The sequence below is a fragment of the Drosophila hydei genome, unplaced genomic scaffold (genome assembly GCF_003285905.1).
Source record: "Drosophila hydei strain 15085-1641.00,03,60 unplaced genomic scaffold, DhydRS2 tig00008119-arrow-pilon, whole genome shotgun sequence".
NCBI classification, from domain to species: domain Eukaryota; kingdom Metazoa; phylum Arthropoda; class Insecta; order Diptera; family Drosophilidae; genus Drosophila; species Drosophila hydei.
The window spans coordinates 2,121,963-2,149,897 of record NW_022045830.1 but is presented as its reverse complement, the minus strand read 5'-3'; the positions used below and the strand labels follow the sequence as shown (position 1 = coordinate 2,149,897).

Genomic DNA, 27,935 nt, shown 5'->3' with positions numbered 1-27,935 from the left:
CTCTCTCTCTCTCTCTCTCTGTATTACACTCTCTTATTCTCTTTCTCTCTCCCTCTCTCATCTGTCCTCATTCTCTTTATCGCTCCCTTTTGTCGTCTTTCTTTATCCATTGCCCTCTATCTCACTCTCGCTAGCCCTCTCTTACTGTCTCCTGCTCTCACTCCTTTTCCCCTTTCACTCCGTTTCTCCCACGTCAGTTGACACCTGTTGGCACTGGCGGCAGGCTCTTGCCCTCGCCTCCCACTCCGTACATGGCTGGCGGTGAGGGCGATGGCGATGGCGAGATTTGTATCTCGTTCTTGATGATGACGTCATGCTGCAAGCTGAGCATTGCGGCTGCTGCTGTTGTGGGCGTGGCAGGTGCTGGATAGCCGGCTAGCTGTTGTTCCGTTTCCTGCTGCTCCTGCTGCTCCTGCTTCACATCAGGCAGCAACAGCAGCTGCTCCTGCTCCAGTTGTTGCTGCTGCTGCTGCTCCAACTGTTGCTGCTGCTCCAATTGTTGCTGCTGCTCAAGCTGCTGTTGCTGTTGTTGCTGCTGCTGCTGTTGCTGGTAGATTGTTGTGTGCATATCACCCGCTGCTGCCGCAGAGATCAGATACTTGAGCGGACTAAAGCCGCTGATGTCCTTGGGCGGCGTGAAATTCTCGTGTGTCATCTTCAGATGATTCTTCATCTTGTCCGGCCGGGAGAACTCCTTGCAGCACACCGGACAGGGAAACACCTTGCGATGCTTGCCTTCATGATAGAGGAAGGCGTGGCGCTGAAAGCTATACTTATTCTTGAAGGTCTTCTGCATGTTCTCCTTGGCGCACTCGGTGCACCGATAGACGCCTTCCACGACGCTCGCATAGCGAAACAGATCCAAGCCCCGCACCGACATCTCCGTCAGATGCTCGGCCTGATCGTCGAGCGTTGACTGGGCCTTGCGTCGCACACGCCGTCGCTGTATGGGCCGCTTGGCCGTGCCGGAGGTGCGTGGGCGGGCTGGACTGCGTTCAATGTTGGGCAGCGGCTCCTCAAACGATTCATGCGTCGCCGTATAGCCGGGCAGGCCAGCATTCTCATCGGCCAGCGTCAACAGCTCATGATCCGTTTCATCGCTCTTGTCCACCACACAGAGCAATTCCAGATCTTCATCCGCGAAGCTGGTCTCGGCGGTGGGCGGTGATTGCGAGGCTGGCGGCTGTGGCGCCTGCGATTGCTGTGCCTGGTAAAAGTCCGACTTGCGCAACGGATTACCCGTGGCAGCCATGTGCAGCAGCAGCTGCTGATGCAGACTGGAATTGTTATTGTTGTTGCTGCTGTTGTTGTTGCTGCTGTTGCTGTTGTTGTTGCTATTGCTGCTGCTGCTGGCTGCCTGCTGCGCTTGCCGTTCTGCTGCATTGGCCAGTGACTGCAGCGCGCTGCAGCTGCTCTCCTGCTCGTTGGCCTCCTCAGTGGCCACTGCTGGCGCCGCTAGCGACACCAACGTATCCGGATCCTTGGCACCGCCACGCAGCTGCTGCTTCAGCAGCGAATTACTATTGCTATTGCTGTTGCTATTGCTATTGTTGTTGTTGTGCACAGCCTTTGACTGTGACTGCGACTGGGATTGTGATTGCGTCTGTGACTGATTGCCGGCATTAATCGCACGTATCTTCAGGCCCAATATGGTGGGCAGGTGCAAAGGTGCCGTGACGCCAATGTCGCAAGCTTCCCGTGGCGATGACGACGTCTCTATTGCCGTGGCAGCAGTCGAGATATGCGTGGATGCCGAGCCGAACAGTCGCTGCGAGAGCTCGGGCGTGGCTATAAATTGAAACAGGATATGCAATTTTTATAAAATATATATATTCAACTGATTCAAATTATATTAAGCTGGGCTATTCCATATTGTCTTTAAGTATGTATATATTTATTTATGTTTATGAACAAATTTAATATAGTCTGACTATAAAACCTGATCACATGTATAAACTCACTTAGGTCTTGCTTGATCTATAAAATGTAGGGTAGATAATTGTATATAAAAAAAATCAAAAGCAAATTAAATAAAGCTTAAAGGTACAAAAACCTGAGCACAGCTAAGGACTTGAAATATTATGTATATTAAAAATATTATATAGTAATACGAGATTTGTTCAAATTTTGATTTTTAATTGTCACGGATTAATCCGTAATCCTTGAATCTGAAGATGTCCACGAAAGACGGCATCGAAGAGGCAGCAACATAAAATTGTTTAAAGTGCTTCGAGTGTGTATCTAATTTCTGATAGGGATTATTTTGAGAACATAATAGATATTCACAAAAATTGAAAAAAAATCACGAGACTTTATTACTTGTCTGATAACTGTTAGCGATTTTAGCATAGATCGGCCTCATCTTATGTAATCCAAACAAATATTATTATGAATTTATTATTATAGACTTATCATGCAGCTGGGCTAGTACTATATATTCGCCTAACTAATGTAGCTGCATGCAAGAAATTTTGAAATTTGTGAACTTTAAATCAAGTTTGGATCTAGCTAGATAAAGCATTTGCTGTACATTAAAAATGTGAAAGAAATTATTTAATCAAATTTTAAGCAATTGAAAATTCGATCTGCAGTCAGCCATAAAAAATAATTTAAATATAAAATATAAATAATTTGATCAGCTTTTGCTACAACTTTTGATCGAACTACTATATATCAAATATATATATTTTAATATTTCTTCATATTAATTATTAGTTCAGTTTTATAAATTAATAAAAAACTAATTTATTTAAAAAATAAAAATAAAACTCAAACAATTTGTTTCTTTTACAGAACTGTTTTTGTTGTTGTTGTTGTGTGTGTGTATTTTATTTCTCTTCACATTTGTCAGTTAATCGATATATAATAATAATAATCATTTATCGTATTTCGTAATAAAATATAACAAAATATGTTTTTTTTTGTTTTGTTTTTAAATGAATAATATTGCGTGATTTACTAATATTGATTAATTTTACAAGCTTAATTGTTGTTTAATTAATTCATTTACTTATGCATTTTTGCTCCATATATATATATATATATATATATATATATATATATATATATATATATATAGTTCAGCTATTCTTTAGCCTTTAAACAAGTTGTTTTTAATTTAATTATTTATTTTTATTTGTTTATTTTTTATTTTTCTTTTGTTTTCTTTGGGCATCAAAAGCATGACTGTTTAATTATAATATAATAATAATATTATGGAAGGTCTGATAATAATTAATAATAATAATAAAAATAAGAGTTTTCGAGTTGGAAATTGATTTGCTGTGTTAGAATCATTAGGGATAGTCCCTCATTAATTGTTTTGATGTGGGCCAAAAAAAAAGCACATATTTGTATATAAAACGTAAGCTTAAATTAAAAGTTAAAATATAAATACATACAATATACATAATTATGTGTATGCATATATAACTGTTTTAATGCCAAAAGATATATAGGTATATATATTTATGTGTTTTATTGTTGGGTTAGCCATAGAGTTATTGAATTGGTGGATAGAGCTTTACGTTAACTTAACTAAATTGCACTAGCTAACACTAAATAAAGAATTAAAAACAAATTATTATTTAATAAATTATAATGTTTTTTTTTTTAAATTATTTATTACATTTTTTTTTTAATTTTTTTATTTTGATGCTAACAAAAATTGGAGCTGTATTTTCATTTAATGTTTTGCAATGCAACAAATTCAAATCAAATTTAATTTTTCTCTTTGCTTTGTCAACTTTTTCAAGCTTTTTTTGTTATTTTTTTATTTTGGAGATCGTGTTCATATTTTGCTGCTGTTTTGTTGAATTAACTTGATTTTTTATTTGTTTTTGCATTCAATTCTCATTTGTTTTTTAACTTTTATTTTTATTTTATTTTCTGCTTTTGTTTTGCTTCATTTCTTTGGCGATAATTTAAGCCTCCGAGATATACAACATAAATTTTAATTGTTTTTGTTTTTTGTTGGTTTTTAAAGTAATAATAGATAGATAAATTATTTGCATAGTTGGTCTTTAGACTACGTTAGTTATATATTGTTTTTGCTTCTTTTATAATGAACATAAACGTAAACATAATCATATTTAATCAATAATTATTTTGTTACATAATATATATTTTTTTATTTTGTTTCTGTTTGTAAACATTTAATGCAGCTCACAGCAAACTCAAGCGAAACATTTGCAATCCTTCGCTTCGAGTTCATGTGGCTGATTTTACAAATTTCTTTCCGATTTGGATTGGGCTGCTATATAGCGTTACCAATCTATAGTTTTTTTTCTTTCAACTAGCTTCATTTGAAGGCAACAAGGTAGATCTGTGCTAAGCCTTACAGCTCGCACGATTCACACATATTTATATTAACATTTAAACGTAGAACATTATGTTTAGTATGTATATATATATATATATATATACATATATATATATGCATATGGTATATATAAATTAATTAATAGAGCTATAGCTACGCATACCAAAGTTGTTTAGTTAAATATGTTTAGCTTTTCTCATTAACTAAAATTTAGTTAATTTAGAAAATATTTTTTTTTTTTAATTTTTATATGCTTTATAAGGCCGCTGCGGTGCTGCATTCATTAAAAATTATATATATAAATATATATATTTTTTACATTAGTTAGATTAATAATATTACATATAATATATATTTTTATTTTTTGATTAAGTGCTATTTTTTTTAAAGATTTTTTTAAACTAAATTGAAAATAATTGCACAACAAAAGTTCGTATAAAAAATTATAAAAGAAAAGTTTTATATATATATATATATATTATATATATATGTAGAGAGTGTGAAAAATGAAAACATTTCAACAGAGGAAACTTCATGCTGTCAAGTTTAAATAACTAAAAAACAAAAATTAACAAATTTGAAATGTTGAAAGGCCTCTCTGTCTGTACACATATATATATATATATACACTATATATATAGCATATATAGATATTTCCCCTCTCTGATTCCGCTGTGATAAAGCACATAAGGCACATTTAGCGCCTGGCGCCTGCCTGCCTTCGACTTTTCTATATATTTTCTTTTTCTTTATTTTTTTTTAGATTTTGGAATATGCGGCTCTCTATATGTATGTGTTTGTGTGTGTGGGAGATTACTGCGCCGCTGCAGCAGCCGCTGCCGCTGCTGCGGTCGCCAGCGGCCCCAATGAACCGCTCGACGATGACGTCGATGACGATGATGAGGTGGATAACGCATTGTTTGTCGCTGTCAGCGATTGATTCGAATTCTGTGCATTCAAATCTGGCGGCGCGGGCGTACTGCCCGCTGCCGCGCCCAGCGACTGATGAGCCAAACTGGCTGCAGCCACAGTGGCTATCGCCGTCGATGGATTCTCAATTTTATGTATGATCTTCACATGCGCCGTCATATTGTCCTTGCGCGTGAACTCCTTGAAGCAGAACGGACACGGATAGACCTTGACATTGCGCTTGTGCGATGTCACGTAGTGCCGGCAAAAGTTGCTTATGTGCGTATAGACCCGAGAGCAGACTTTACAGCGATACGTATGCTCGCCCTCTTTGGTACAATAGTCGCGCACCGAACCCTCCGCTTCGCCCTCGCCCACATTGCTGCTGAGATTGAGTTTGGTTTTTACAGCGGGAGTAACGCCCACGCCGCTGCCGCTGCTCAGATTCGGCGTACTGCCACCGAGTAGCTCCGATTTGGGCTTGAAGCCATCGTTGCTATTGTACAGATCCAGATAATCCTGCCCGCCAGCATATGCATTCTTAACGACATCTCCATTCTGTTGCTGCTTGAGCTTGGGTCGCTTCTGTGCACGCGGCTTGGAGGAGGACGACGAGGCGGGCGATACCAGCGGAGTAGATGCAGCATTCACCTTGCCAATGGGCGTTAGCTTCGGAATGCTAACCATGGACTTGCCACCGCTGGCAATGCCCACAATGTTGAGCTTCAGACCGCCGCCACCAGCAGCGGCTGTGGCTGCCAATGCTGCCGATTCCGCCTGATGTTTGCGCTGTGCTGCTATGAGGAATGCCTGCTGTCTCGCTTGCTCGTTGAGATGCTGGTTGTCCGTGGATGTGTTCTGGTCCTGCGTGGGCGAGTTTTCCGTCAAAGGATTATATTTGAATTCAACAGGTTCATCGTATTCATCCAGCATTAGTTGTGGCTCCATATATGAGGTATCCATGCCATCTCCATCACTATCATTTCCATCTAAAAAATTGTTGAAATGTTTTAGTTATTAAATAAGCTGTTGAGCGTGTATGAGTGTGCGTGTGTGTGGTGTGTGTGTAGTGTGTGTGTACAGTATGCAAAAGAAAGGCAAAAACACAAATGAACAAGTTTCAAATCGGTTCGGAAAAGCTATAGGGATTTTCAAGCCATATTTCAAAGCACTAGCAACGCGTTACGCTCGACGAAAAAAACGAAAAAGACTTTTCAGCAATTTTCTCTTCAAATATTTTCCATAAAATTTTTCAGCATTTTTTTCGCTCTTCTTTAGTTTTGGATTTCTTTAAAAACGTTTTTCTTTTTGTGATTTTTCGCTTTTGGTTTTAACGCGGATTTTCATGAGTTTTTCAATTCGTTTTTTTTTTCTGATTTTTTTAAATATTTATTTCAAGCGTCGGCCTTAAATCCCTGTGAGCTTCAACCCGATTTTTCAACTTGACTAAATTCTTCTTCTTCTTTTTGTTTTCAGCATTTGTGGATTTGCATTTCTTTGGCATCGTTGTTGTTGTGGTTGTTGTTGCATTGGATACACTCACCTGGCGAAATGCGAAACTCAGCAAATGCGCGTCAAAACGAATTCGTAAACACACTACAATTGCAGTTAAATATTTTCAATTTTTTTTTGTTTATTTTAAATAAAAATTTCTCACTTTTTTGGTACACAAAAGTAAAACCGACGCGAATTTATTTTCTTCGTTTTTCGTTTTTGTTTTTCTTATCCTTTTCTATTTGAAATGCGTAAATCCCTTTTAGCTTTTCCGATAACACAATTCGAAATGTATGCAAATGAGTTTTTCGAATGTTTTTCGAAATGTTTTCGAATGTTTTTCGAAATGTTACTTTTGTTGTTCTGTCTATTTTGTTGTTTTGTATTAATTTCTTGTGCTGTGTTTCCTGGTTTATTGTGATTATTGTTACCTCAGTTAAAACTTAATAAACTGTTCGTAAAGACTATAAATTGATTGATTGATTGTTTGATTGACTGTTTGATTGATTGATTGAATGATGGAGTTTGATTCTTAGTGCTAGCAAAGGATATGTTTAGCTTAGACTACATTTAAATGATTTTTTTTTGTTTTTCATAAAGATGAAATGCAAATGAAAAACTGAAAATGTTTTCCACTCACCGGAAGTGCTGTTGTCGTCTTGCTGTGCCATGCGCTGATCTTTCCCGCTCTTTGATCTCTTTGTTGGCAACGAGTCGCGGCTTTCCTGCAAATTGTTTCAAGTGGTCAAAGATTAATTTAAGCAATCTTCAGCGAGAGTGAAGCACACAGAGGTCACACTTACATTCAGTTCATCATGGTGGGCAGATTCTTGTTGGTTGTCATCGGAGCCTTCATCATTGCCGGAATACGAGTCGGTGCACAGTTTGCCATTGCCCATATCCGAGTCCTATTGACAAATTAAAGTTGCAAATTAGTAAAGCTTATATAAAATAGTGTATGCACTACAAGTTAGACTCTGTTACTAAGCCAATAAAAATCTAAAATTTATAAAAATAGGTAAATCTGGCAAATTACTAAGTATTAAATTAAACTTATAAAAATATGTGTTATATTTCAACTTAACTTTAAGCCTATATAATATAATATAATATAGATTTCTATTCATAGCTTTTCCTTTTTGGATACTTACATTCATAATACCCTCACGTTCGTATTCATCGTAGTCATTGCCTGTGCCATTCGAGCTGCCCGACAGCTTGCGAGGTCTGCCTCGTTTGCGTTTGGGCATCAGCGCTGAGCTGAGCAGCGATGTTTGCTGTAGCTGCTGTTGTTGTTGCTGCTGCTGCTGTTGCTGCTGCTGCTGCGTGGCAGCCTGCAGGGCGGCCGCTGCAGCATTGGCAGCCAAGACGTTGGACTGTTGCTTGCGCTGCTGCGGCACCAGGTACGGCTGTATGCGCTGCAGTTGGGGCGGCGCTGGTGCACTTTCCGCTGAGGTGGGCTTGTCATCGTTGACCTCGGTAAGGCCCTTGATGCGTAGACTTTCGGCGACACGCAAAAAGGCGGTTAGGCGTTCCTGATCGACAGACACCTCGCCCCGATACATAAAGTCCAGCAGGGATTTCATATCCGAATAGGGCACATCTTTCAATATGACAATCGGATGCTTTTCCGGATGATTGACAAACAGTGCATTGAAATATGGACTGCAGGCGGATAGCACCATCTGTCATTTGTTCAATTAGAGAGTAAAAGAAAGAGAGAGGGAGAGAAAACACAGTAAGTTTTAGCTTTGATATAAGTAAAGTTATTTATCGTACATACCTTGTGTGCCTTTAGGTATTGACCCTCGACGGCCAGCGTCACATCTGTGAAGGTCTCAGCGTGCAGCAGCTGATCGAAGACGGATAACAGATTGCTCTGATGATTATTCCAGCGCAAACAAAATCGTTGAGATGCCATCTTCATTTGGAAGCCGTTTTGTGTGGGTTTTAATTTAACAGTTTCGTCAATTGGGCGTTTAAGTTTTGGTCGAGGATCGGCTTATAAATTCCTCTATGCCGTTCGTTCATATATTGCATGCAATTTTACTTTAACAAATATCCTTGAAGTTCTTTTTAGTTCAACAGTTGCTTAACATTTTGGTGATATTATCAAAGAATTCTGCAAAACGAACCGAGTTAAATGCAAACCAATTAGTTATCAATTCAACAATAAGCTCTATTTTTAACTTTTTTTCATTAAACACTTTGAAAGTTTGAAGTAATTATTTAAAAAGATTTATTCGCTCAAGCAAGCGTTCACTGTACTTCATATGTCTCAAGCCTAAATATGTCATGACAAAAGGATTGGAAAATGGAAATAAGTTTGAGAGAGTGGGAAAGGGCGGCGTGGGGGTAGGGGTTGGTCACAATGAGCTCTAGCTCAGCGCTTGACGCTTCGTCATTCGTCGCTCATAAATTAAATGCAAACCAAATTTAATTTAACAGACGACCCGCCAGGTCAAATAGACGGCAAAGGTCCGAATATTATGCAGGCAGCGACTGTAAGGCAGGCAAGCAGGCAAGCAGGCAGGAAAAAAAACTAAATGAGGAAATCTAAATGGAAATTTCAAATGTTTCAAATGGGCAAATTACAACAATAACAATAAGAACAGCAGCGACAAAAGCAGCAACAACAGTAACACACCCACACAGATGCACACATACATACGCACGCACCGATCACAGCGCGGAGCGAAAGCCTCTCAATGAGTGCCTACTCTACCCAGTAGAACCGACGTGCATGCAAAAGGCACAGGAAAATTCATATGAATACATACACAGGAAAATTGTATGTAATAGTTAAGTTTTCTTTTAATCTAAATGTTACAGACCATACAAATTGCTAATGTAATATAACTTGTCATATTTGAGTAGTGTCAAATTTGACCAAAACATGGGTCTTGGCCACCTTTGTTTAAGTGGTGTGATATATTTACCATTAATATATTCCGCCAAACGCAAACACTTCAATTTATTTACCATTATTGTCTACTCAGCAAGGATATTTGCATTGAATTTCCCCCTAATATTGATACATAGTCAATAAATGCTTCGGGGTCTTATTTTTATTTAGGCTATTTTGCTTATGTGGGACGACAACTGTTATAGACGACGCGTCCATATGTATGAGTGTCTGTAGACTTGAAAACTTGCCAAAGGGTGTGGAAGCTTAGAGAAACAAATTAAAACGAACACAGCCAGAGAAACACACACACACTAGCACACTCAAATAAATACACGTACACGTACACAGCTTTAGCAACAGGCACGTAAATTGTGTAAAGGAGAATGAGCAAAAGTTTACACAGCAGCAAAAGTCATTAAATTTTCGAATAGCTGAACTGGCATAAGAAAATCTTGGTAGAACGCTCCAGATCCAGCAAATCCAAGTATATGGAGACACACACACACACACATTGAAAAATATTGTTCATAGCACTTATCACTTGATTCATTTTGCCTTTTTTCTTCTTTTTTCTTTGCTATCATTGGAACTCCTTAGCATGCTCACACACATTCATAGAGTCTAGCTGATTTCCTTCCCTCTTGCACTTGTTGCTTATGTTTGCCAACGTTCGCTCTTATCTTATCGCACGACTCTGCTTTGTACACTTAATTTAAAATCATTAATTTTACAATTTCACTTGCTGTCTAATTATTACACATGCCTTTCGTTTTTCGATTTTGTTTATGCTTTTGCTCTTGCTCTTTTTCTTTTTTATTTCGTTTTTGTTAGTGCAATTTTCGTAGTAATTGTTATTGTTTCGTAGTGCACTTGTCCAAATTAATTGAATGGGCCGTACGTCACTCAAACCGAAGTCTCTCTTAGAGAGCGCGAGAGTAAATGTTAGACACTTGCCGCATATTTCTACATAAAAACATTGCCGCTCTCTCTTACACACTCAAACACATGCACACAAACACTTAAACGAACGACAGCAGAGAGCTTTTAAAGTTCCATAGTAGCTTTTGCAGCAGTAAAAAAAAATTGCTCTGCTGATCTAGCGCAGTGGCATTAATAAATAGTTTTTGTTTGTGCACTCACATACTTGCATAGTTTTTATTTTATTTCTTTAATTTTTGAAATTGTGTTGATTTAGTTGTAATATTTATAAAGAACAAAAACACTCGAGCTGCTTACTTTATGCACAATGGTATTTATTTAGTTTCTTTTGACGAGCTAGGTTTCAGTTATGTTTGCCGCTGACACGTCCTCACTTGTGCAGGCCTCACGAGCGAATGAGCGAAGTCAAAACGAATAAAGTGAACAAGTCAAAGTCCTCGCGCAGGAAGCCGACTGCGCAGCCCCGACACGCACGCACGCACACAGTTACACTCACATACACACAATCAGACACACAAACACACACACAAACGCAGGCGCATACGGATAGGGAGCATGATAAGCGTTCGTTGCTAAGGGGTGGGAGGCGGGGTTGAGATCACTTTACATGCGCTTATTTTTACACCCCCTTGCGATGGCAGCACACACACACACGCACACACATACACAATCATGACAACATTTATGTACATATATGTATGCATGTGTATTTTAAGGCACTTTTGGGACATGCGCGACTTTTGAAACAATTTCAATGGGGGGCGGTTGGCAAAATCATTTTCACATGTTTCACAATTATCTTCTTCGTGTATGCACCTTTCTTTGCTGTTTTCCGTTAACTGCTGACGCCTGCTGTTTTCCTTTTGCTTAACTTTTACTTTTTGTTTTTGCACGTTTTGTTTAATTTTAACTTTGCAACAATCGCTTGTTTTTCTTGTCGTTGCCCGAAATTTTCAAATGGAAATTTTCACAATTCAGTGCGAGTGAGATAGATAGAGTGGGAGAAGGGGCGCGTCGACCGAACGAACGAACGAGCGAAACGCAATGAAAATCTCTTTGCCGCCAAATTCGTCCGTCTCGTTTGACACCAATACACTGACTGAACGATCCTCGGCTCCTAAACGACGAGCCAAGCGACGGCCGAGGCCTCTGCTGCTGCTGCCGCTGTTGCTGCTTCTTCTTCTTCTTATACTTGCCCGCTTATTAGCTTCTTGCTACACACGCACGCACACAGAGATACACGCAAACACACATGGACAGCAATCCTACATCCGTCGGCCACAGTCGTCGTTGTACGCCAGCTGCACTGCTAGCGGCGCAGTCAACGTTACGCTCTCACAAAAGGAACGAACAGTTAATGGCCGAGTCCCCAAGTCTCCAATCGTCAATCGACGCTCTCTTGCGCTCTTTCTGTCTATATCTCTACACTTGTGTTGTTTTCGCTGCGTTCGCTCACTCGCGCAGTCGGACGTCGGTTCGCTGCTTGCGCCTTTGACTTTTTGAATTTTTAATTTCCCTTGCACGCGATGGGGCCTGCGAGAGGGAGGTGGAGGAGGAAGAGGGGACGGACGAACGGACGTGCCAACAACGTTGACGAAACGGGGTTATAAAGAAAAACATGATGGAAAAAGAAAAAGCTAGAAACATTGGGTGCCGCACCGCAGCAGCCGCTTATGTCGCTCTATCTTTCCCTCTCTCGCTATCGCTATCTCTCTCTCACTCTGTGTGGTTGTAATTGTAAGGGCAATAGGCGGCACTTGGGTTGGGCGGCTGTCGGGCTGCATTGGGGTTGGGCTGCAGTCGCTGCCAATGCCTTTGGTTTTTCCAACTGTATGTGTGTGTGTGGTTGGCTTGGCTTGGCTTTTGCGGCAATTGGAAAAACATGTGGAAACTTGAGCCAGCGACGCAGGCCTCAAACAACAAAAAATTAAGTTGTCTCTGTATGTGTGCGTTCATGTATGTGTGCATTTGAAGGAGCGTTTGTGTGTAGGCAGGCGTGTGTATTGGTGCGGCATTACGTAAGCAACTGTAAATTCTACAAGTGAAGCGTACAGGCGAATGACGAATTTTCAAATTGGAATCCTATAAGCGCTGCGCAATTGGATTGTTTTTATTTGTACTTAGTTTATTTTTCTTGCTAGCAACTTTTAAGCTGCCAAATGTTTTACCTCTCTCTTTCTCTTTGCTTATCCTACACACCTATATACGTGCTGCTGCTGGTCGCTGTTGTTATTGTTTTTGTCTATTCTACACTCTTTAGGCGTAACGGAACCCGCCGCTGCCCTTGCTTAATGCTCTTACAACGGAAGCGAATGCTTTGCCTAATAGGCTCTCTCTCACACACAGGCACACCTAGGCGAAGATCCATGCACACAAACACACACACACATACGCAGCGCCCCAACCCAGGTGAAATAGCAACAAATACAGCTAAATGCATGTTTAAGTATGCGTGTATGTATACAAACGAACACCAACAACAACAAGGTAGCCACTGAATCGTAAATTCCTGTTGCTGGCTCAGCTCAGCTCTCTGCCGACGTCGCTGCCGCTGCCGCTAGTGCTGTTGTTGTTTGCCTTGCCCTATTGCGTGTTGTCGGTTGGTTTTTGTTGTTGTTTTTTTTTTGCAGTCTGTTTAATTTTTTTTCTACTTGTGAGTTGTTGTTTTTATGGTGGAGCTTTACCATGAACGATCGCAGCCCATTGTTACTATTTTTATTGTTGTTCTACTTAGTCGCTGATCTAATGTCTGTTTATGTGTGTATGTAAATGTAAGCGCTGTAACTTCCCCATTAAATGTTCTTGTTTCATACACTAAAGCCTTTCTTTGTGTATAAGAGTTGGGTTCGGCCTTTAAGAGCAAAATGCCCATATATGAGTTTAATTAATTTCCCTTCCAAATCTATTTCCCCGCAGCCAACGACAACAGTTGGTTCTATGTGGTTAGGCTCGCAACGTGTTACTCAATATCTTAAGCCGAAAAGTAGGTTGATGCTCTAGCTTCCACTGCTGCTGCTGCTGTTGCTGTTGTTGTTGTCTATTGGTCTTTTTTCATGTGGGGGCTGCTGCTGCGTGACACTTGGGACACACATGGCCCACACAGCCTCGCATCGCCCCCACAATCAAAAGCCGATCAGTGTTGTCGTGCGGCAGCCCAGCCTGCGATTGTGACCGCACCGTCATGGAACTTGCGCTGCTCTCTTAATATATCTGTGTATCCGTGAATGTGTGTGTGCGTGTGTACGAGAGAGCGCGCGCTGCGTTGGAAGCTCTCAGGGTCTATTTGATTTCCTACAGTGCCGTTGGCTGTGTAAACAAAAAAAATAGAAGAATGCTCTAGCTTCACGTGCGACTAGGAGTTACCCTGTTTAATAATTATATTAATTTTTTTTAATGACGTTGGCTGTTTATTGTTAATTGTTAAAAAAAAGCATAAGCATATAATAAAACCAATATACCCCTTTATTTAAAGTTTTCTTTGGGAACAGGGTATCGAAAAAACGAGTGAATGAGTTGGCTGCGCGCGACAAAAGCGTTAGACGAACATGTCCATATCCATATACATATATAGATGAATATATGTACATAGATATATAAGTGTGTGTGTGTGGGTATTTCTATTTGAGTTTGTGTGTGTGGCAGCCAACTGTTGATGACTGCGGCAACTGACTAACTGGCAGGGTTCTGCTGCTGCTGCCGCTGCCGTTGGCGCTGCTGCCGTCACGCGGAACAGGTATCGCAGGTTGGCACCAAACACGTGTACCGCCAGCCAGCCAGCAGCGCCCTCTCCTCCCCTTCATTTTGGCCCAGCCAACAACTGCTTCAAGCTACGACGATCGTTTCGTCTCGTCTCGACGTCGACGTCGACGTCGCTGTCGCCGTCACCGTCACCGTCGCTGTCGTTGTGGCCCGCTAACCGCCAACTGTTTCTGGCTCTGGTTCCTCTGTTGCTCTATGATTTTCTAATGCTTCCTCCACCCAGCGCTCCTCCAGCGACAATTTGTTGACTGATTGTGTGAGCCGTTTGGCTCTTAAGCGCACATACACACACTCACACAAGCACAGACGTTAATTTTTTTTCTCGTCTTCGTTTCGTTTTCTAACGTCGACGTTCGTCATAAAGTCCCGTTGTTGTTGTTGGCGTCGTCGGTTTTTACCTCACTCGTGTTGACGCTGGTGCGCAAGTGTAGAAATTCCTTTGCACGTAGGCAAAGTGGAAGAAACAACAACAGTGCCATAACAAAAAAAGCTTGGCTCAAAACAACAATAACAAAAAAGGTCGCCACGTAAACAGCAGCAGCAACAGCCCCCATTTACATACAGACACACACACAGACTCACATGTGCATGTGTGTATGGACATGTGGGCTGCCCAATGCCACAACACATAAGAAAACACATGTAGACAGGCACACATATAAATAAATACATACAAACATATTTAGTGTAGACTTACATACATACATACATAACAAAGTCCTAAGCTCGCACTGTAGAGCTCTAAGCGCTGTCCGATGGGCCGCAACTGTCATTGAAATGTAACTGAGCCTCCGTATGCGTGGGCACAAACACACACAAACATACACACGCATACACACATGTTTATAGCTGTATGAATTGGAGAAATTTAATAATAGACACCAAAACCTAGCAGAGATCAGCCACGATGTCGCACAGTGGTCACTCTCCCAATAAAGGGAACAACAAAAAGGTGGGCACAATATGTAAGTTCCTTCGGGGGAAATTTTTGTGTTTACCGCAAAGCACATAAACCAGCTGAGCATGGACGACAAGCAATTACCCTGCATGCAAATACTCAATTCATATATTTAGATCAATATTTGATAATATTTGAGAAATATTAATTTTGCTTTTTTCTATTTCTCACGGTCTCTTTCTCTCTATACATATATTTTATGTTATCTATATTTATCTTTAAACTAATTGCATTGATTGTTATCTTTAGTCTTATCTGTGCAAATTCAATTTATATACATTATACATTTTGTTGTCAAATATTTTACATTTCGGACCCATTGTATTGGCTTTAGTATGTAATGTATTCATGTTAAGGTGTTTTTTATGCTGGTGCCATTTGCGGAGGAGTTGCGCAGACAACACTAACTGTAGGGCCTGAACTGGCGCTCGCCTAGGGCTGCGGCCGTAACAAGGGGGCGTGGCACATGGGATGAACCGACTTGAGCTTAGAGTTTTGTAAACAAAAAAAACTCGTTACACTAGAGGAGAGGCTGTCGGTTGAGTGGGTCTCCACACGACGATCGGCAACTGGATCGTTGACTGAAGCTGTTGACTGATTTGTTAGCTGTTGTTGGCCAACTATCGATGGCTGGTGGCCAACTTTGCCTGAGCTATGCCAATAGCGAGGCTCGATTACAACATGCATGATATATGCACATAGATGCACTGTAAACAATTTTGTTCGAAATTCTTTTTTTTTTTGTTTTGATTTGATGTAAAAAAATATATATAGAAAAGAAAATATTTAAATTTAGTTTTATATACAAGATTTCAAATTTTCATATTTGGGTACAATTAATATAACAATTTAAGGTCCAAATTTTGTTCAGTGTCTGCATTTTATGACTGTAGTTTCGCTGACATTTTGTCAACCATAAAATGTTGTAGACAAACACACACACATACGCGCGTGCATACAGCTAAGAGAAGGGCGCTTCTTCTTGCAGGCAGTTGCCCCAACAGCTCTTCTTCTTGAACTCCATGTGGCCTGTCAGGTTTATTGATCTATGAGTTGTTTTTGTGCCAGCTTCACGCCTCGGCCCACACAGCTGCAGCCACCTACCCCTCCCACTCCCTCCGCCCTGATCTTCTGCCTTGAGAGCTTTTATTTTCTCTTCTTTTTTATGGTGTTGTCCTTAATTTAGACATGGAAATGCGGGTCAACCATTCGCTATGCGTTTATCACAGAGAATGACAGAGAGACAGGGAGAAGGGGCAAGCAGAAATAGCAGGCAACAAGTTTGACATAGTTCAGCAAACACAGCACAACAAACAAGCGTTAAGTCTTCGAGAAAGATCGTGGCTGATTAATGTTATCATTAATGTAATTATTATGGCAAATAACAGGCTATGAAATGTTAAACTTTGAAAGCTGTTATACGCTGCTCTTGAATAACATTGGCTGTTAAATAACATTTGCTATTCATACGCATTCCATTGTAGGAGAGGGATATGTGAGTGTGTATGCGTGCGTGTGTGTATATGTGAGTATGTGCGTATTTAGTGAAATCATATTTTTGTGGTTTTCTTAAACCAAAACGCTGATAACGCGCGCTTCAAGGAATCACTCATACACACATGCACACATAGAGAGAGAGGGAGAGAGAGAGATATGTAGAAAGAGGGGAGGACAGAGTGAGAGAGCGGCGTGCACATGTATTGTTTACATTCATGCACGAGTGATATGGACATCCAAGATAAAAGTGCTGCTCGCCAATTGCAACGAATTTTCGAATTGAAAAAGAGCAAGAACATTATTTTTTGCTAGGAGCAGAAGAGTGTGTGGTCATCAAAGCTTCTATGCACTGCGATTAGCATTGATAGCAACTGGCCAGAGCGAAAGTGAAACAACGTTTTTGGAGAGCGTGAGAGCACACCGGAAGACGACATATTTAATTACATACATACCTACATGTATGTACATATATTTTTGGGATTGCCAATGACGCAAAGCTGCCCACACATAATATTTAATGACTGTATGTGTGTGTTGCTTCCTTGCGTTATGCATGGCAATTAGAAATGTATATTTTTAAAAAATCTGACCCAAATACTGCGTCCAGCAAGAAATCCTCGGGAAAGCAAACAGATGTGTAACTGCAAAGACACACATACACACAAAGAATTTTAATATATGCCGCCTGCATATCCACCCGCACCGCCCATCTGTGAACGAAGCGAACGCGGCGAACATGAGGATCGTACGGCACGGCGGCAACAACAACAACAGCAAACAAAAGAAACAGCAGAGACAGCGACTATTGAAATAAAAGCACGCAGCACCAGCACCGCCGCAGCGTTCGCTGCTTTCTCTTCGTGCGCTGGGGTTGGCGCTGGGGGCGAATTGACGACGTCGTGTCGCTGCGTTCTCGCTGCCTGCGTGCATATATTTTTGTATTCTCCTTATTGCTCTCCTGGCGCGATTGCTTAAGTGTGTGTGCACTATGCTTGTATGTTGTATGTTTGTGTGCTGTCGACGTTTGGCCCCTTGATAAAATTGTGTATGCCTGCTGTTCGCTGCTCTGCTCCACCTTAGCTGCAGCCACAGGCGGAGCAACAGTTGCGCACTCAATTAAGCTTATCGCGCACTGTGCGTGCATATGAGTGTGTACATGTGTATATGTTTGTATTGGTGCCTGCGCCTGTGTTGGGATATTTGCGCTGAGTGCTTTTGAGGTACTTTCCTCTTGTGCGCGCTCCTTGATGACCGAGGAAAAATATATTTGCTTTCAGTTGCTATTCAGTTTGTCTACCTGGCAGTCTCTGCGTGTGAGTGTGTGTAGGCATGTGTATTGGTGTCGTGTGCAAAAGGCAGCGAGGCAGCGACGCAGCGTTAAAAATCCTCTTTGAGAGGATTAAATATACAACAAACAGCTTTTGCTTATTGTCATGTGCTCTTTGCTTTGTGCGTGTTGCACAGTGTCACACATATGCTTTGCTCGGCATGAATACCAAAATAGTCAAGCATCCTAATTGACATTACGTTTGTCAACCACTGTGAACGGCTCGCCCCCTACCTCCACCTACTCAGCTGTCAGTGTTCCATAAACGGACAATGTCCCCTGGCCAGAGCTTAAGGGTAGCATCGGCAGCGGCAGCGACAGCGACAGCGACGCTTTCAATTACATTTCATTTGCATTTCGTAGCTGCTTATTTTTATACGTGTGTGTGTCTGTGTGAATGTTTATTTTTGCTGATGTTGCCTTTTTCTGCTCAGGCACACACATGCATAAGTCCTCAGTGTTTTTCGCCGTTGCTTTAACCAATCGCATGCAAAATAGGAAACGATTTTTCGCCTGGCCACAACTGGGCGAATACTTGACGCGGACATTGGACATTGAGCTGCGCTGGCTGCGACGTCGGCGGCGTTAATTGAATTAAAGCGCTTACAAAACAAATAGGCTGCAGACGGATGTGCGAAACTCATGCACTTTCTCTCTCTCTCCCTCACACTCTCTCTCTGTCTTTGTCGCTTTTGTTTGCTGTGAGCTTAAGCTTTGGACACTAGCATGTCGAAATCCTTTCGGCAGACGTTGCACATTTTTTTCTGATAACTTTTGGCCCACTTCCTTTGCCCAAAAAGAGAAAAAGCGAAGAGGCAGCGAAAAATTTTTAGAAATTCGAAAATGTTGCTATCACTTCGCTTGCTTTTTGCTACATTCTTTTCAGCTGTAAGCTTTACTTGTGGTGTTGTTGTTTTTGCTCAATTGCAAAACATATTTTGGTCACTGACCTTTTCTTTTATTTTGCCTGCTTTTGGACTGTATTTTTTTTTTGTGTTCCACTTTTTAAATTCCGCTGCTGCTGCTGTTGCTGCTGAACTTGTTGTTGTTGCTTTTCCTTGTTGCGAGCTGCTGTTGAGCAACAGTTAAGTTTGAGGGCTAATATCGCGCTGAAACAATTGCATAAAACCTTTAAAAAATCATACTTATGCCTGTGTGTGACTGCGTATGATGCGCTGCCTGAGATAAAAGCGCAGCACGTCAAGTGATAAAAATCAGAAGCGCATTCAGCAACAACAATGCTAAAGTAACTAAAGAATTCAGCCGAAGGCAAAAGAAAAAAGAAAAAGAAGAAGAAACGAGCAGCAGCGAATGGCAAAGCGCATTGTCAATAATTTGTTGTTCTTATTTTTGGGAATTTTTTGCTCTTTTGAGTGAATTTCTTTAGGTAGGAGCTTTACAGCTGCGTCGCCTGAAATAAAAAAAAAACAATAACTAAAGGAAAAACAGAAATTGGGAGCCGTGATGTGTGACACATGAATAATATACATATATATTTTATATATAAATAAATACAGGAAATTATAGTCAAACAAAAAAGTGGCTGCAGTAACTAGAAAGAAAAGAAAATGTACCAGAGCACAAGAGTAGGATTTGCCAGGAGAGAAAAATCTGTGTGTGTGTGCGTGTATGTACAGGAAATCGTACTCAATAAAAAGTCCCTGTGGTAGCAAAAGGACCAAGAGCGCAAGAGTAGAGCAGTTTTCAGGAGAATAGAACAACTGTCATTGTATGTGTGGGCGGCTTTTGTGTTAGTTTACACTTGCCATTCATGTTTTTGTTTTTATTCTGTTTTTGTTTTTTTTTTTTTTTGTGCAATAGGCAGCAAAGCAGTCTCAAACGTTAAAAAGTGTTAGTCATCTTGGCGCGTCTGTGCTATGCGCTCTTTTTAATTGCTCGCGATCGCCGGCTGAACAACAGTTATAATTTGAGAACAATTTTTTTGTTGCGCGTGTGCTGAGCGCAAAGTGTGCGCTACTAAAAAGCTCTGTAAGAGACACTGAGAGCGGAAAAGAGAGCATACGACGCTATTATTGTTTTTGCTGCTACTGCTGCTCTGTTTCATTAACAAAACAACAGCAATATTTATGTGTGATTAGTTGTGCGGTTATTGTTGTTGTTTGAGTTGGTTTCCTTAGCGCACACTGCATACACACATTGAAACATTATGTGATTGTGTGTGTGCCTGTTGGTGTGAAGTGGGTTAAGCTGACAAAAAGCAACTGGAGATTGGAGATTGGGATTTGTATTTTTTTCTACAACTTTAATGTGATTTGCATAATTTGTATTTGGTGCCGCTGCATGTGTGTGTGTGGTCCGCACAGGTGTTGTATCTAGTCGTGCGCCAGGGTTGCCATGACGCCGCAGCGGAAGTGACAACGGCGTCGCTGCTGCTGCTGCTGGGAACTGCAATAGGAGCTTTCATTGCACAGTGAGCGCGCGTGCGAGAGGTAGAAGGAGAGAGTGAGAGAGCTGTAGATCTATGCATATACGCATGCATATATTTATGCTGCTCAACGCATAGTTCGCCTGCTCGCTCAGTCACACACACACTCGCATACATTCGCTTAGTTCATTCAGAAATTACGCGTTTCTGTTGCTTGTATACCCTGTATATATTTGAAGTATGCCAGCACTGCTAGTGAACAGGTTAATAATTTTTAATGAAATTTGTAGCATAGCTTAAATATATCTCAGAGCTTATGTCTGTTGAACTGAAGAGATTACTACAGTTGTGCTTAGTACACAGCAGCTACGTACAGGGTATTGCATAGCCAGTCACTTGTCTGATCTAATTGTTTCTGCTATTGCCTATAAACATGGACTCACAGGCCCAGGCAATGGAATGTGTCAGCCAGCTACTGCACGCGGATTGGGGATCTACTAATAGAGGCCCCCTTCCCCCTGCTCCACTTCTGTTTTTTTGTAGCACAAAGGGGTGCGGCCTAGCTGACTGTTGACGATTGACGAATGGGGCTGGGAATTGCGATCCGATGCGATCCGATTCGGATCCGATTTTGATCGTTGTTTGGGTTTTTTGTGCAGTGGCGAATTGGAAAACAAAAAGGAAATGGGAGACGGAAAATGACAAAGATCACTGAAGCAAAACCGAATAGCAACAACAACAATCCAATTTGTATCTATATATCTATGTATCTTTCTATCCATATTGTATGTACGGATACTTGTTTAGCAGTATGAGATACAATATGCCCGACTGCCTTCACTGTGCATTGAAATGGATGCATAAAATGAGGCTTGGATAATAATATTAATGTTCCATTTTATGAGACAACTGAGCAACTTTATGAATATATATATATATATAAATGTATTTCTAATTGAAAAATTTGAACTACGATAGAAATCTGATTTTGGTAAATAAATGATAAATATATTAGATTTTAGCTTTATTTTAATTTTAAGGAAAATGTAATAAGGTATAGGTGGAATACAAAAATGTATTAAAATATTAAAAACGTTTTAAATATGTATGAAAGTATCCAAAATTCATTATATTACTAAAAAACTCATGTATTCATAAATATATAGTTTAATATTAATAAAAGACCATATATTTTTAAACTATAGGTGATAAACTGAAATTCAAAAAGTTCCCTAGAATTTAAATATATAGTAGGCAATATTTATTAGCCAGAATTATCTCAAGTGTCATTAACATAAAGTTAAACTATTTACACTATAAATAATTTATTTTTTACTTTCCTTTCTATTTGTTTACTTTTCTCTTGTTGTAATTCATAAATTTGTTTTTCAAAAAGTTGCGAAAAGTTTATAGATAATTGAAGTTACATATCATATATCAAATATCATATGTTCACAATATCACACAAAGATTTCGTTTTTATAAGTTCAATTCGAAATGCAAGTAGGCGAGTGCCTGTAGAAATTCTAGGAAACACAAAATAAGTCAGCGATCCACAAGTTGGTGACCTGTTCCTAGCTAGATCGCATGAAAAGGAAAAAAGTGGAGGGAGCAGTGGAGAGAGGGCGAAAAATTTCGTTAGGTCGCAACATGTTGCTGACGTTTTTACTGTAACATATTCATTCATTTGCAAATACAAATACAAACAAACACACCAACCTGCATACATACATAAATACATGTGTAATTTATGTCTATATATATGTAAATGTTTGTTGCATTTTTCATCTGTGAACTTACCGTTTCTTGACAGCTTTTGTTATCCGCTCCTGACTGTCTCTTATTTGTTGTTGGGTTGGAAAGTTTATTTTGTTTTTTTTTTTTTTGCTAAAATAACTGTAAGCACAAACACTTGAGGCACTGTTTCAGATTTTGGTTTTCTTCTATTCGCCGTTATTCTTTATCGTATTATTCTTCGTTATTCTTTTGTTATTGCAAAAAGGCAGAGTCAAGCAAGAGTTGCAACAGTGTGAATAGGTTGAAAACGGAATTGAAAATAACTCAATACACAGTTCACAGCTGAGCTGAGCAATTGCCGCGTGCAAGCAACGGCGGCGCACGAATCTCCAATCAGAACTGAAACGTAGGGATGTCGACGCAGACGCCGTCGCCGTGTTGTCGTTGTCCCTGAATGTTAATATTTGTTGCTGTTGCTGTCGCTGCCGCTGCCAGCGTCGCGACGTCGGGCACGAACGAGAGCACGATCACGAAAAACCGAACTGTGAGCGGACAGGGCGGCAGAATTGGGCTGTCGGTTAGGAGAGAAGCGACGGTTGGGCGGAAGAGTTGGTTGGAGCCGATGGTACTGGGCCTTAGTATGCGTGTGTGTGTACAGTAGAAATGAGCGTGTGTGTGTTTGTCTGTTTGTGGGTTTCGAGGGGCTGCCACGACGACGAACACGCGCGCCTGTTTTACGACGTTTGCTGGTGTTGGTATCGATGTCGTCGCCGCTGGGTGGATAATAATATCGTCGTCTACGCTCTGCTCCCGTTTCGTGTTTTTGTAATGGCGGCTTTCAAATGTGATAAATGGCTCTGTGTGTGTGTGTGTGTGTGAGTGAATACTGTGTCTGTGTGTTTGTGTAAAGCCGAGTCGCAGCCTTCGTGTGCGCTAGAAACCGAAATGAAAAAAAAAACGTTAAGTGGGATGTTGACGGACGCGGACGAGCGGATGAAATGGAATGAGCGTTTGAATTGGCTTGGCGGCCAGCAAAACCAACCAAAGTGCTAAAACGCCGCAGTCGGCCCAGAGCAGATAAATACTGAAACAGAGAGAGAGAAAGAGCGAGAGCAAGCGAACGGCAGCAACTTGACATTTTGACTTGGTGCTCACTAATACAAGCACAGTGCGGCGAGCAGCAGCAGCAACAGTCGCCGCTGCGTTGGCGCTCTTCTAGTTGTTCGCCCTTTACGCTCTGGACTCTCTCTCTTGCTGGCCTGATAAGCGCATGTCGAAATCAAGTGAGCGCTGGTCCGCAGCAGCTCACGCTCTCCAATTTGGCTTCCTTTTGGTTGTTCGCTGTGACCTGCCGCTGCCTCTAAAACCGCCCCTGGCCCCCCACGCCCTGGCCCCATCACTTTCGTGCTGTCGTTGCTTCAGCGTATTACGAAATATGACAACAATGCAGTTTTCGTGGCAGCGCGTCTGCTCGTCCTCGTTTCGCTCTGCCGCCGTCGGCATTGCTTCTTCTACTTGGGCTAGCAGTTATTGCATGCTCAGCATAAAGCTGCGCTCTCCACACTGCGCTCTCACGCTGCTCTCCCGCTCGCTCTTTTCACAAGTGGGTGGCTCTTAGCTTACTGCTCTGTTTGTTTATTTCTTCTCGCATCACTTGCAAATTGATTGCATCTCGAAGAAGTTTTGTTGTTGTTTTTTTTCTTTTTTTCAATTTGATTTTTTTTTGCTAAGCAATCTACGCTATAAATAGTAACAGGGAAATTTTCTAACGCGGCGCATTCCGCTACTTCTATTTTATAAATGCCATCCCATTATAAAAAAAACGGGTTTTAGATCAGAACGCGTGCCCCGCTCGCTGGCGCGCGTCTCACTGAAACTGAAATCAAATTGACTTTTCCCCGCTTCACACTTGAGCTTAATTTTATGTGCATACAAATTTTACAAACGGGGGAACCCTACGTCCCATTTCTGTCGGAGTCCACAATTAATGCTATTTATTATAATGGTATTTCAATATTTAAATACTGGGGCGTTACCCACAGCGAGCAAAGACTTAGATAACGCAAGGATCATTAACGAATCGTTAATCAAAATGCCCAGCAAATTCCTTTGGGCATTCTCGCTCTATACCCTGTACGCATTACGAATTGTGTAACAGGCGGGTATACAGTTTTTTGTAATAGGGAGTCGGAGAAGTATGTATACAAAGAAAGAAAGAAAAGTCTCCAGAACTATAAGATCAAGAGAATCAATAATTTATATATTGAATGAACACAGTTCCAGCATATTTAAACTTTGGGAATAAAATCAAAAATATTTATAAAAAGTTTAAAAATAAAAACAGGGTATCTTATAATGTGATCATATTGCTCTACTAGTCCAAATTACCCTTTGATAGAAATGATATTATATCAAAAACCAATTTAGACGTAACTCTAATTGAAGAAATTGACTGTATTATATATTCTGGAATCTAGAAGTAATTCGACGAATTCAAGTTTAAAGATATAAACTGAATACGATATATATTTATATATATATATTATAAATACTATTGACTTGGCTTTACTTCATGGAATTTAACTTTCTAGTTAAAAGAGCTAAACAATTGCAATATAAATTAAAATTAATTGCTTTATAGCTTTATTTCGTCAGAGTCTGTCATTATGCAAGCTAAACGATGAATCAACTTGTCGTCGTCAAAGGGTGTGCATAGTATATTTGATAGACACCCTGTAATTAGCGTTCAATTGAAAGCTGATATGAAAGCTTTCATCTGATTAAAGACTCGCTGTCCAATTGGATTATGGTAGCTTTTAAAAGCACGTTAATAAGAAGGTAGGGATTTCACATTGGATTCTTATGCTTTAAAGGAAATGTTGAAAAAATTTTATTTGAAGTAAAAATTATTAGAAAAATTATATAAAAACAGGTAAATATTTTAGTTGTTGATCATTTGGTTTCGTAAAACTTCTATAAATTATAGAAGTACATTGGATGAGTCTAAATAATTTATAAAAATACAGGCTCTTGTTTCACATATATAAACTGGGATTTGTTACAATGTCCTGTAGTATTAATTAGATAATTCGATAGTTTTCATAGCTTCTGCAGCTGCATTGCATAACTCTCATATACTTGGGTATAGCCCAGTCTTAAAATAATGTATCTTTAAACATTTCCAATTGGTTCTATTGGCGATAAAGTCCCTGGGTACTGCCCAGCCAAATAATGGCCTCTATAACTGGGCTAACGTTGATCAACAGGTTTGTGGGCTGCGCGAGCTGTTTTTTCCCCACAACTGATATAAATTAATTGTTTAATTATTGTTGTTGTTGCTGTGGGTTAGCGGCATCCAAATTTGCTTTTAATTAAAAAAAGTCTCCACAGTGTGTCGTATGAAGGCGTTTTTCTCTTTCTTTCTCTCTCTGTCTCTCTTAGTCTCCACCTCCCTATCGATTGCTTCGTGTGTAGATCAACCTTCGTTGCCTGTGCGTAGGGGTTTTGCGTTTGTCTCTCAATTATTTATCCAGTCGTCCCTCCCCTTCTAGCTCTGCCCCACTCGTCCCTCGTCCCATTATTTATTAGACCAAAATCGTGCACTTCGTCAACGTTGAATCGAATCCGTTTTCAAAAGCAAGAAAAAAACAAAGAATAGGTATTCTGCGTGGGATTCTCCAATGTATTGCTGTTTGCATAGACATGTTTGATACCCTGTTATTTATATATTTTAATATTTATATTTAATATTTTATCGAAATATTTGTTGTAGTCTAATTTTCATTGGCCTTATTTGAAAGCGTAAAGCTGTTATATAATATATATTTACATAGGGTATTTGCTAGACGAGCAGTCTATATGCTTTTCGTTTTGGCTTGTTTATAATACGGATTTTTTGCTGAAGCTTGGCTAAACTGGTTTCCCCATTGGTCAACTTGCCCATCAAGGAATCTCTAGACCCAATTTGTTTATTGTTATTTTCGATTTCGAATGGATGCTAAAACATATGAAACGCATAAGATTTGAATTAAATTAAATGGCTTCGCCTGTGGAATGACGCACCTCATTGGATCATTTGGAGAGTTATAATTAGCATACGTCTGGTCTTTTAGTCAGCCATTCGATAATTCCCAGTAATTGGGTAAATGCATGCAGGCCACAGGAATTTTATTGTAAGGTGGGATATATATTTATTCCCATTTTCCAAACTTAAATTTCCTTCTTGCTATGTTTGCTGCTAGTCCATACAGTGGAGCAATTGTCATTTGATTTTCTGCCGATTATTTTCGAAATAAAAACAGTAAATTATGAATTATTTAAAACATTAAATATAATTTCAGGTTAGCAATACTTTTTATCTTTAATATAACTCAGATCTATCAACTTTGGGTTGTTAGATAACCCCCATTTCTATGTTACACCTAAAAAATATGCAGATGATTGTGTAAATTATGTATCTGTGCCTAACTGTAAAGGGAATGGCCACAGCAAACTTTGTTGCCAACATAAATACTAAAAAAATATGAGAGGGCTCCCTAAGCTGCAACGCATTAAAATGCTTGACCTGAATTCCAGGCCCAACGTGGCTCAGTGAAACTAGCCAAAGATGTGAAGCCCAAAAAGTGAGACTAAGTTGGTTTTCCTTAACGGAGTTTTCTGTCTATTTGTGTGTGCGCGAGATTTTCCTGCTAGTTGTGGATCGCTCGATTCCCAAAAGCTATTCCAACTGGAATGCATTGGGCCAGCTGCATAGCACATTCCCGTTTCCTATTGTTGTTGCTATTAACTGGCAGCCATTTTTGTTTTTGTTTTTGTGCTTTTTTTTCTACACGTAATGAGCGCGCCCTTTTTAATGCAGCGCTCGCCTAACAGCTAACGGTAAGCGCTGAACGACTCTCTCAGTCAGTTTTCTCACACTCCATTATGGCTATGCTTCGGCTGAAGCTTGGCTTTGGCCTGGGCTGCCCTGGAAGCTTCTGCGCTGCTGTTGGAAAAAAAGCTGACGCTAAATTTTTTTTCTTTTTTTGACGAAAACAACCACAAAACGGAAAACCTGGTGCGCTCAACTCTTCGCACTCTCCAGTTAGGGTCAAGTAAGCTGCCTTCTTTGTTGCCCACATTGATTAATTTGTTGAAAAATAATAAGGTTAACATCTAACGGACAGAGTGAGTTTGGTATTGTGTAAAAGCTTTTGACTTCCTTGGCTGCTTAATTGCTGGAAGTTTCGATATTCATGGACAGAAGAAGAGAAGAAACCAAGAACCAGCTTCAGCTAGACAAATGGCAATGCAATAATCATAATTACAAGTTAACCTTAAGAGTGACACAAATCCGGTCACAGCCACGTTGTGCGGCCTCTCGTTCGTTCCCAGCAATTAACTTCAAATGACACAAATGCCACTAAGGCACGCCACTAAGCAGCCACCCGCCTCTGCCGCAGTGGCTGCTGCTATCGTTGCCGCTGCCGCTGTCGCAGTCGCGGTCGCTGTCACAGTCTCAGCCGCCCACATTGCAAGTGAACGGCAACTTTGATGACGCCCACAATGATGCGAAGCAGTTGCGGTTCATTTGATGGAAGCTTTATATATTTTTTCTCAGCTAGCATTCCATACAGCACTGTGTGTAGGACTTGGAGAGAGAAACAGAGAGAGAGCGAAAATAACTACTGCGCTGAGAGCGAGCGTATTGTGTTTATGAAT

The 27,935-nt window shown here is 40.3% G+C and overlaps 1 protein-coding gene across 4 annotated transcripts; it reads right to left on the bottom strand.

Annotated features, from left to right (window-relative positions):
• Positions 1-9: 9 nt before the first annotated feature.
• Positions 10-23,249, bottom strand: LOC111594415 (protein tramtrack, beta isoform). 4 transcript variants are annotated; one of them, XM_023307700.2, is made up of 6 exons: positions 22,299-23,249; positions 8,508-8,846; positions 7,876-8,409; positions 7,528-7,632; positions 7,365-7,449; positions 10-1,788 (listed from the first exon to the last, which is right to left on the bottom strand). In XM_023307700.2, exons 2-6 carry the CDS (start codon positions 8,649-8,651, stop codon positions 194-196), a joined length of 2,463 nt encoding a protein of 820 aa, XP_023163468.2. In that variant the 5' UTR covers positions 8,652-8,846; positions 22,299-23,249; the 3' UTR covers positions 10-193. The 4 variants fall into 4 exon arrangements, with proteins under 4 accessions (XP_023163468.2, XP_023163467.2, XP_023163469.2 ...); XM_023307699.2 differs by lacking the exon at positions 22,299-23,249 and adding an exon at positions 11,388-11,680; XM_023307701.2 differs by lacking the exon at positions 22,299-23,249 and adding an exon at positions 10,869-10,978.
• Between the last annotated feature and the right edge of the window lie 4,686 nt (positions 23,250-27,935).